The sequence below is a fragment of the Cibotium barometz genome, chromosome 57 (assembly GCF_041138505.1).
Source record: "Cibotium barometz isolate CiBa-2024 chromosome 57, ASM4113850v1, whole genome shotgun sequence".
In the NCBI taxonomy this organism is placed as follows: domain Eukaryota; kingdom Viridiplantae; phylum Streptophyta; class Polypodiopsida; order Cyatheales; family Cibotiaceae; genus Cibotium; species Cibotium barometz.
Genome location: NC_141102.1, coordinates 8,916,982 through 8,928,455, shown reverse-complemented (window position 1 = coordinate 8,928,455; position 11,474 = coordinate 8,916,982). Strand labels below are relative to the sequence as shown.

The 11,474-nt window shown below is 41.6% G+C and overlaps 1 protein-coding gene across 1 annotated transcript; it reads right to left on the bottom strand.

The window, feature by feature from the left end:
• Window positions 1-1,318: 1,318 nt before the first annotated feature.
• Window positions 1,319-3,619, bottom strand: LOC147606391 (pentatricopeptide repeat-containing protein At3g03580-like). Its single transcript, XM_086791834.1, has one exon. The coding sequence runs from the start codon at window positions 3,617-3,619 to the stop codon at window positions 1,319-1,321; it is 2,301 nt and encodes a 766-aa protein (XP_086647960.1).
• Between the last annotated feature and the right edge of the window lie 7,855 nt (window positions 3,620-11,474).

Sequence of the window (11,474 nt, the reverse complement as noted above, 5' to 3'; positions counted from 1 at the left end):
CATTAACTCAACTACAAACAAGATGACAGCTGCAGATTAGCAGTACAGCAGTGCGGCCAGGACAGCTGGTACAGGTGACTCAGCAAGAACAGCGGATTCAGCAAGTACAGAGGGCAAGGCAGGTACAGCAGGTTCAGTATGGCCAGGTCAATGTGTATACAGCCCCGTACGGCTGTGTACGGCAGCAAAGCATGACAACCTTCTTTTTCGCATGTGTGTTTTTTTCCCAGTCGCCAGGGGAGAGAAAATCATGTGGAAGGTCACAGACCCATGAACCAATAAATTGCCAAGTGGCAGGGTCCACCCTCCACTTGTGCTCTTGCTTTAAGTGAGTGTGGGTGCCCAAAGGGGTGGCCCACCCACAGCAAGCACAGCGGATTCAGCAAGTACAGAGGGCAAGGCAGGTACAGCAGGTTCAGTATGGCCAGGTCAATGTGTATACAGCCCTGTACGGCTGTGTACGGCAGCAAAGCGTGACGACCTTTTTCGCATGTGTGTTTTTTTCCCAGTCTCCAGGGGAGAGAAAATCATGTGGAAGGTCACAGGCCCATGCACCAATAAATTGCCGAGTGGCAGGGTCCACCCTCCACTTGTGCTCTTGCTTTAAGTGAGTGTGGGTGCCCAAAGGGGTGGCCCACCCACACCCTACATTCATTTACTCTACTTCCGGCCTCATAATAAAGTGTCACCCAAATATTACATAAGAAAAGCTTATCAAATAAATTAAGTGTAGAAACCATACTTACCACCTGTTCACATGCCCACAAGCTACGTCAGACAAGTCCACGTGCACGGTTCACGCGGGTGTCCACAATGCGTGAACTGGACATGCATACCAAGCAGGCACACTAACAAAAAACATTTTCTAGCCATGCAACCATGTAATGCAATGCACATTTTGTAATCCATTCATGTAGCTTGTATCCAACAACCATTCCGGGTGTAGACAATGAGTTCCCACTGCCCAGGCCTACTGGAATGTCATGTCTAGGATCTAGGGGCGTACTGAGTCCCCAGCCTCTCAGATACAACCACTGGCTCCATGCACAAGACCTCAGTCCCTGCCCAAACAGGCACCAGTCCAGAGCCCAAATGCTCAAAGCATGGGAGGCCATTTGAGCGGCCAAATGGTGACATTGGTGCTATTAGATCACCGTAAAACACCTCTGAATCTGCTGGTCAATTGACTAAGGCAGATGCCTTCCCATGCTTTTTACATACTCTTATACATTTCTTGAGCTCTTGAATATTGTTAGCATCCTCCCACATCTGACCATCAGCATAGAAGGGCATACCCAGGAGCCTCACTAAGATTCAACTACTCCAATTCGTCGAAACACCGGCTTGCAAGTTCCAGCTTCCCATAGGTTTTACAGCTTGTGAGCAAAGATGTCCACACAATGGGGTTCGGTGGAGCTTGAAGTGTCAAGAGTAGATCTTCTGCCTCATAAAAATGTCCAGCCCGACTTAAAAGGTCCACCACGCAGTTGTGTTGTTCAGCACTTGGTATGATTCCATATGTTTGTGTCATACACTTGAAAAGCCAACGGCCTTTTTCCAACAGGCCTGAATGACTGCAAGCAGCGAGAAGACTTGTGAATATCACATCGTTGGGCTTTACACCTTGCTGTTGCATGTCCTCAAAAGACTTTATAGCCAAGCTGTAGTTACCATGCTCAGAGTATGCCGCAATCATTGTACCCCATGACACCACATCTTGGCTAGACAAAGAGCTGAACACTTTGTGTGCCTCTTCTAAGCTCCCGCAATTAGCATACATGTCAACAAGGGTGTTTCCAACACTTGCATCTGCTTCCCTGCCAAATCTAAGGACGTGATCATGTATCAGTTGCCCAAGCCTAACCGCTCCCATGGAGCCACATGCTTTCAATGCGTGCAGAATTGTAGCTTTGTCAGGACGAATAGCCCGCTGCTGCATTTTCTCGAAAAGCTCAAGAGCAGACAAATCTTCCCCATGCTGCACATATCCTGCAATCATTACACTCCATAGCACTGGGTCTTGATTGAGTAACCCATCAAACACATCGCGCGCCTCCTCCAAACTCCTGCATTTCACATACAGATCCATGAGGGTGCACCTTATAGCAGCATCTGATTCATGTCCACTTCTAACAATCTGATCATGTATCCATCTGCCTTCTATTACTGCTTTTATTGTTGTACATGCTTTCAAAACACACATGAATGCAACTCTACAAGGGTTTATACCCTGTTGCTGCATACTGTCAAATAGTTCAAGGGCAGAAAAGCCATGCCCATGCTCAGCGTATCCTCCTATCATTGTAACCCATAACATTGCATCCCGATTTTGTATATTGTCAAACACTTTCCCAGCCTCCTCTAAGCTACCAGATTTACAATACATGTCAATGAGAGCACTTCCTATTGTGACATCTGCTTCAAGTCCACTTTTAATAATCCTATCATGTATTAGCTTGCCTTGTGCTATGCTTCCCATGCTGCCACAAGCTTTGATAATATACATACAGATTACCTGGTCGGGTTCAATTCCCTCATGTTGCATTTTGTCAAAAAGTTCAAGAGCCATAAGAGCAAAACCATGCTCGGTGTATCCACCAATCATCACACTCCACGACACAATATCTCGAATCTGCAAATCGTCAAACACTTTATGTGCATCCTGCAGACTACCACATTTGACATACATGTCAGCAAGGGCGCTCCAAACAACCACCTCTGCTTTGAGTCCGCTCCTTATAATTTGCTCATGTGCAAATCGTCCTTGTTCTATAGCTCTGGCACTACCACATGCTTTTAGAACACCAGAAAACATGTACTTGTCCGGCATCACACCCATCCCTTGCAATTCTCTTAAAAGTTCCAGAGATGACATAGCATGTCCATGCTGGGCATGTCCCGAAATCATTACACCCCACGACACCGAATCTCGATTAGGTGAGTTGCCAAACACATTCCTTGCATCCTCAAGGCGGCCACATTTGACATACATGTCAATCAGGCTATTTCCAAGGGCAGCATCCATGTCAAGGTCCGTCATCATCATAATCTGGTTATGTAATATCCGGCCCTGATGTATGGTTCCCGCAGAACCACAAGCTGTTAACATGCATGAAAGCACATGTTTGTCCGGCATGACGGCATCCACCTGCATTTTTTGATACAACTCCAGGGCTGTTATGCTGTCTCCAAGCCTGATGTATGCTGAGAGGATGGCATGCCATGTGAAGACAGTGGGTTTGGCAACATGCATGAAGGCATGATGTGCATCTGGTAGGCTGCCACATGATGCGAAGAGGCGGATGAGGTGGTCTACTAAAACAGGAACTGAGAGGAGTCCAGTTTTGGCTATGAGGGAATGGAGGTGCCTGGCATCAGCGAGGTCTTTCTTTATGATGCATTGTTGAAGAAGGGAGTATAATATATCTCTCGAGATGAGAATACCTTGCTGGTTCAGAAGATCAAGGGCCTCCAATGCTAAGCTCAGACGGCCTTCCTTGCACAGCCTGTTGATGAGCCCAACAAGGGTAACGCTTCTGGCGCAGCCTCCCCTTGCTTTGGCACTAACCGAGAGATTACGACCTAACCCGCTTTGCAAATCACCCTGCAGATGGCGCATTTAGTTTCCTAACTTAAGACACAGTTTCATGGAAAGCATTTTTGCTAGCCCTCTTGAATTTTTGTTTTTCAAGCCTGGGTCAGAAGTGAGCAAGTTTACACAGAAACGCTTTTGTCATTAGCTTCATCATCTCCAGTCCGGGAGACGGTTTCGCCACTACTTTAAGGTATTACTCCGAGAAACCCATGAGTTGGGCACGACAGCGACCAAGTGCTCGCAAAAGAACCCAGTACCGGAGACGGTTTCGCTACTACTTTAAGGTATTACTCCGGGAGACCCATGAGTTGGGCACGACAGCGACCAAGTGCTCGCAAAAGAACTCAGGTACTGGGACTTGCCCTCGAGCGCACCTGCTAAAAACTATGTATACCCGACGGGCCCTACCAAGTTGGGCGTCGCCTCGCAACTTAATCATAGAGGAAAAAGTAAGAATCGGTCTCCACCAAGCCCTCTTAATCATAGAAGAAAAAGTAAGAATCAATCACCACCAAGCCTTACTTTCATAGAGGAAAAAGTAAGAATAGGTCTCCACCAAGCCCTCTTAATCATAGAGGAAAAAGTAAGAATCAATCTCCACCAAGCCTTACTTTCATAATTTTATAATTACCTTTAGGTGGACATATATGATCGGCTCAACAAGTGTGCCATCCGTCATGTAGTCCCTCGGCTTCAAACCCAGGTCCCATTGTGGAACCCGACCATTCTACCAAGTTGAACTACACGCCCGTCGACTTTATAGTTAACTTTCATAATACTTTCAAAATAAGTATAGGAGATAATAAAATTGTATTTATATATACTATTATATACTTTCGAGCTAAGTATGTGAGATAATGAAATTGTATTTATAAGTACTATTATCACTATTAAATTAACCAAATAAAATATACGCATATTAATTGCCATCTAAGTTCACAACTGGCAAAAGATTTGGACCACACTTTGGGGTATGATCTATGATGGTGGTTCTATTGTTAGGAAACTTATGAGTGTTAGATGGGTGTGAATAGCTTGCAAAATTAAGTTGGGAACTGCATTAAAAAGGTGTTATATGGGAGTTGATTGGGTGTCTAGACAAGAGATTATAGCTGCATTGGGGCATCTTCATAAAGGAGAGAAGTAGGCATTACACGAGGAGAGCTTGCCTAACTCATAGCAAAAGGAACATAGGAAATAAAAATGCCAAGAAATATGGCGTCTCCACCAATGTAAAGTGTGCAAGATGAACCTAGAGCAACCCATCTTCAATTGGGTGTCACTTTCTATTTATAAACGGACAGTTCGTTCCAAGATAGACTTGCAAGTCAAGTTAGTCCTTCTATTTACACACATGCAATTGGTTACAAAATTCTATTAGAATAGTGTAAGTTATGTATTCAATTAGACCAAGTGGTGTAAGTTGTGCAAGTCAAGTTACACTTGCCGACCTATTATACTATCATATCATAATGAGTATTTTTAAGATTTGATGATTATTATTATGATATTAGTATATCATTGACAATGGTATATATTTTCTAAGCAATATTAGGTATAAATAATATCATTACTCTATCTATATCAATTTTATTAATAATACACAATTTAACAATGGTATAAAATAATATCATTACTTTAACTATATCATACACAATTTAACAATGGTATATATTTTCTAAGCAATATTAGGTATAAATAATATCATTACTTTAACTATTATCAATCTTATTGATAATAATACACAATTTAACAATGGTATATATTTTCTTTGAGTAATATTGGGTATATCAATTATATATATATATATATATAAGTAATATCATTACTTTATCTATATAATATAATATAAATGGTAATTATAATATTGTAAAATATTTTTGATATCAATATTACACTATATTAAGGTGATGATGGTCATAAATGGTCATAACTCAAATTGTATAACTGGGATTGAAAAGCTATAAAAATAAAGAATAATCTATCTTTTGTGCTCTATACAACCATGCAATTTGAATAGGATTTAAATTTTTAACAAAATTTTAAAAAAGTAAACATTCCTTCTATGGCCATTTCTCTTGGGACCCTTTGCTAGTGAAAGGATTCCTCCTAATAAATAATGAGACCCTTTTTTACCATTATCATTGCTCCACAAATACTTTTGCTAGTAAAAGGGTCCCCCAATTCATGAATATTCACCATGCCAACACTTCCTCATGGTGATGACAATGCCAACCCCAAGCTCCATCTCATCATCATTATGAAAAAAATGAGGGTGTCCTAGAATTGTTTTGTCAAAAAAGGGTCCTTAGAGACCCTCAATTTCTTCATGGTGATGATGACGATTGTTTATAAGCTTGGGATTAAGCATGGTCCCAGGAACCAGGTTCTTAGAGACATAATGATGCTCAAAAAAATGGTCATAACTCACAATCATAGATCGGAATGACGAGCCATAAAAAGCAAAAATGAACTACTCATTTCTAATATTATCATAACTGAGTAGTAGTGGTTCCTTGGCTAAAACACACAAGTGGAATAGGGAACAAGTTTGATTATCTAAGGGAGTCTCACCCCTTTACATAGGCATATGGATCAAACAATAATAATAATATAATTAACATGAGACACCCTCTTTCTCAAAAAATCCATAAAATTAACTAAAAGTAGTCTTAAAACATCCATTAAATTAACTAAAAGTAGAATAAAAAACCCCACGATAAAAAAAAGTATGTCTAGATATCCATAAAATTAACTAAAAGTAGGCTTAAAAAAACTCACGATAAAAAAGCACATTGTTTTAGAAACTAAAAGGAGGAAGAGTCATAATTCACCTAAAAATTTAAGAAAAATGTATTGTTGGAAATCAATGCTCCACCCTTGTCATGATTTACGATACCAGCTAACTCTACAATTTTATAAATTAACCCCTTTTATGAAACTAGTACCAAAGCTCACTTCTCTACAATATTGTAAAATTAACCCCTTTTATGAAAATAGTACCAAAGCTGACTTTGGACACTGGGGTGAGGCCATATATGGCTAGATGGTTAAGAGAGAATTTAGGTGGATTTGGAATCATGCCAAATAGACCATATGAAAGTGTGGGATAATACCCATATCATACCACACTAAGGGTAGAGGGAGATTTTCTTAGGGCACACTATCCTTAGTTGCGAGACTCAAACAAGCACCCAGATGATCTCGAATGGGTCTCAAAGTGACGTCAAGAACCATAGGTCTCTTGTTTAGACTTTTATTATCCCATTTGAGTGATGTGGTTGGCTAGGTCCAATTAATTATTCAATGTAGAGTAGCTGCCGATTGGGGGGGAGGGGGGGGCAACCTATCATACAATTGCCTATCGGTACTAGTTAAAATTGGTAGCTTTTCTATTAAATTTAAACTATTAATTTTGACATCTAAATTTACTAGTTTGTGTGCACTTCTATTCATAATGTATATAATCCTTCATCTCAATGTCTTCTAGTAAGAGTATATGGGTGGAAGGCATAGAAAAGTCATAAAATTAAGGTTGCTAAAAGAGTATAGATATTATGGTATAAAAGTATAACTCCCATAGGACGATACAATGAACTGTTATACGGCACATCAGAATGGCATCTGACAGCTCTATGTTAGCATGGAAGATAGACATTATAATGGTGGGACTGTCTTATCTTTCAATGTTTTGTTGTTAGTGCCTCCATATTGTCAATGTTAAGTTGAATGAGAGAGAGGGTTAGTGTAGCAAAAAACATAGGATGAGGGGCAATGATCGATAGGGTAGCCAAGATAAAGGTTCTATCAATTAAGATGTTCCATTCTACTCTCTTGTTCTTGTAATTTTGACCTTTGTTGTGCTTTTTCCAATCTTTGATGTAGAATGATTATCTATTTTTTATGTGTTGTTCCATTCTACTCTCCTCTTCTTGTAATTTCAGCCTTGTCGTGCTTGCCAATCTTTGCTCAAGAGTAATTACTTGCTTTCCATGTGTTAGTAAGAGCTGGGAGATTACATCCTTCCTTTCCTCTACCTAGCCGCTAACATATCTTTGTATCTCATTGCTAAGCTCTGTTTATTGCAACCTATGGAGATCTCCACCTTGGTATACACCCTTCCTTTCCTACCTAGTTGCTAGCATATATTTGTACCTCTTGTTTGCTAAGCTCTATTTATTGCAAACTATGTAGATCTCCACCTTGGTATACATGTCCACTATCTTACCTTTGCATTAGCATCAACATGGTTGTTTCTGCCTCTACATCCTTAACGTTGGAGTAATTGAAGGATTTGATATGCATCATGTTCAACAACAACATGTCTTCTTTCTTTGTAGCCTTGTGGGTCCTAGTGGTTGGGAGTTGGAGCGCTTCTCTTTTGTTATTTTGACTTTGACCTTCCCAAATTTTATGTCCATGTCAGAGAGAGATGGATGGGTGAATTTTCTTCTATCTTCTTCACTTCCCTATAACCATAACATAAATATAAGAGTACATACTATAAGGGAAATTACTCTACTACCAAAACATGCACGGTCTATAGTGTGAACCTGACTATATGAGTTGGTGCTATAACTATGACATAACTCTAGTAAGCCAAAGTGGTTATCACTGTAGACCATTGGTGGCATATATCAACCATAATCCCACCAATGATGTAGTGGCACAAGTGCAGAGGCGTCTACACTAGTTGAGCTTGATATCTTAACACTCCCCCTCATGCTCAAATCCATACCTTGCACTCTAAGTAAGCTTCTGAACCTGTGAAACTTCTCTATACCCAATGCCTTTGTGAATATGTCAATCCTTTGTGTGACATAAACTAAATCCACATCACCCACTAGAACTTTCTCCCTCACATAATGATAATGCACCTCGATTCGTCCTAGCATGATGCACTGGGTTACTAGCTAGTTGTATGCTACTCATGTCACAATAAATGATTTCCCTATCCATGGGCTCACACATATCTGCAAGTAGCTTTTACAAACAAGATACCTCACATGTTACCAATAATCATGTAAATAAAACTACCTACTATACGCATGTACATAGTATGGTCCTCCAAGAGACATGTATCTATGGTGGTGGATAGTCTTGTCTTCTTCTCTAATAGTAATGAGATTGGATTATATCCTATTATACCATACTTGAACAATAAAGCCAGAAGTATCACATTTCACCCCAAGTTGTCTGTTTCAAGTTGCTTTCTAAGAAGCATCTTCACTATTGGGTATTTCAGAGTTAGTATGGAGTCTAGTCAAATGTCCTTAGTGGTGTAAACATACTAGGTGTGAACAACCTCTTATTTAGGGTCAAAAGATAACGCCTTGGTGCCTATAAAAGCATTGTAATTGTACATAGTGGAAGTATTATCATAATATAATCATTCTCGTGTGGCATAACTCCTCTCTATTATGTGTTATCATATATATGTATATATATATCTCTCTCTCTCTCCGAATGCACCATGGTCATGGCTTGAGCTTTCATATCATCTCTACTTGCACTCTACTCCTATGCACCTATCTCATGGATATCTTTCATCCTCCATAGCTCCTCTTGGGATACCATAATTCCAAAATGGTATCAATGCTCAGCTGAACCGCATCTATGTTTTTAGGGTTTCTACATTTTTAAGATTTTTATACTTTTAGGGTTTTTAAAATTTTAAGGTTTCTACACTTTTAGAGTTTTTACATTTTTAAAGGTTTTCTATGTTTCTGTCACATAGGCTGTAACGCCTGACCGACGGCGGCAGACCGGATGGCCAAGGTCCGAGAGGCCGCCCATGCGGAGTCATGGGCGGCCAGGCTAGTGTGGACGGCAGGCCACACACTATATAGCCTGGGGGATGAGGGGCAATCCTCATTCTTCCTCTATGGCTGGGTGGTGAGCCAGAGGCCGTCCCCTCTCGTGGTAACGCCCGTAGTGGCGTTATGGATATCTAACATTGGGGGATGAGGGGCAATCCTCATTCTTCCTCTATGGCTGGGTGGTGAGCCAGAGGCCGTCCCCTCTCGTGGTAACGCCCGTAGTGGCGTTATGGATATCTAACATTGGTATCAGAGCGTGGTTCGATGGGGTCGTCAGAGTCCGCGCGCGATCGGGGGACCGGAGCCCACTCGATGGTTTTCAACCATTCATCTTCTCACCCTTATCTCCACAATGGAGTGTGCGGCCAAGATTTTTGGAAGGAAAGAACTCTCTCTCTCTCTCTCTCTCCCCGTCACACACAGCAAACAAATTGGAGGTAAGCTTCTCGTTTTTTTTTTCCGTTAAGCTTGGCTGCGAAACAATTCGTGTTGGCTGCGAAACTATTCGTGGGTCGTTTGAGGGAGGGGCGAAGAGCCACCCGTAGACTGTGTGTAGAGGTGGGGGGCGAAGACCAGCCCCACGAAAGACTGCTGAAACGCAATAGTGTGCATGGGGGTGGGGGGGCGAAGACCAGCCAGCCCCACGACCAGCGAAACTGCCAAACACCCCTGGCGCAACATATTGCAGCGTCGCTACCTGCGTAGAACACTGGCTGGAAAAATACGTTGGGGGCGACTTGCGCCTAGGCGGCCAACCCAAGCGACCAATCCAGCCAGGCCTAGGCGGCCAGCTAGGCGGCCAGCCAAGCGGCTAGGCCAGCCAGGCCTAGGCGACCAGCCAGGCGACCAGCCACGGCCAGCCAACCAGCCAGCAGGCGGCCACCAACGGCCAGAAAAAGAAAAGCCACCAGCGCGGCCAAAAAAAGAAAAGAAAAAAGAAAAAAGAAAAAACCATTTATTTTTTTAATATATTTTCATTATTCATTTTTATGAAATTAAAAATGAGAAAATTTAAACGGATCCTCTCTCTCGGATGGGGAGGAGGGATAATCCCCGCAAGGGATAATCCCGGCAAGGCACAGCCTCTTGATCATTTTTATTTTTGTTATGAAGACTCTGGGAGCGTAGCCTCGCCAGATTTCAATTTCCACTTTTGCGGACGTCGTCTTGCTAGAGTTAAAGTTTTTGTTCGGACGAATTTGTGTTTGTTTTGTAGTGACAAACAAATGTGTTCTTCTGTAGACACACCTTCTCTGCAGTGTCACCACTTAGGTCTAGTCCGGAGTGACTTGGTCCTAATTTGAAGTGAATTGAGGGTGACACATGTGGTGATCACACATTTGGTTCAGAGAGACTAAATTTAAGCTGAGCATAGACTTAGTATTGACCATCAAAGTCACGTAGTTTGGCTATAGTGTAAATCTAAAACTGCGGTGTGTTTTACTTGGGCTAAGAGGACCGGCAATGGCGTCAGTTGTGCCCAAATTAGACGAAGTGCTTATCACGAGAAATCAAGGTAAGCCTAATTGAGCCGTAGTGCTCATAACCCTTCACAATCTTTTAATAGTTGCTAGAAGATTGTGATAAACTTTGGCAAATGAGAACCATGTACAAGCGTAGTCTTGATGTGGTTATGCCTTGTGTCCAAACAAGTTGCTTACTGTTTGTAGCAACAAGAGAGCCTTGGCCCGTAGAGGCAAGCTGGCCCTTGTTGGTAGTAACAAAATAGTGTCACTACTTGGGCCTAGAGAGAGTAGTGACTAGTTTGATTTAGTCACGTAGATTGCCTTGTAAAAGTAATCCCTAAGGTGTGTATTACTTGGGATAAAGGGGCTAGCAGTGCTACTAGCAGTACTCAATTGAATGGTTTATCTAGGAGTACTAATCTGAGGGATTAGCATATACCTAGATAATAATAGCAGATTTAGGATTGATTTGTAGAAATCAAAGATAAATCTGAAGGGGTATAGTCTTGAGATGTAATGCTCAATGCCCTTATAGAAGTTGATCGACGAAGAGAACTGTTCTTAAACTTACTAGCATGGTTTTCTCTTCTTTTT

Excerpts from the sequence above, each read along its gene's own strand:
- LOC147606391 (XM_086791834.1), bottom strand. The coding sequence starts at position 3,619 with ATGCGCCATCTGCAGGGTGATTTGCAAAGCGGGTTAGGTCGTAATCTC.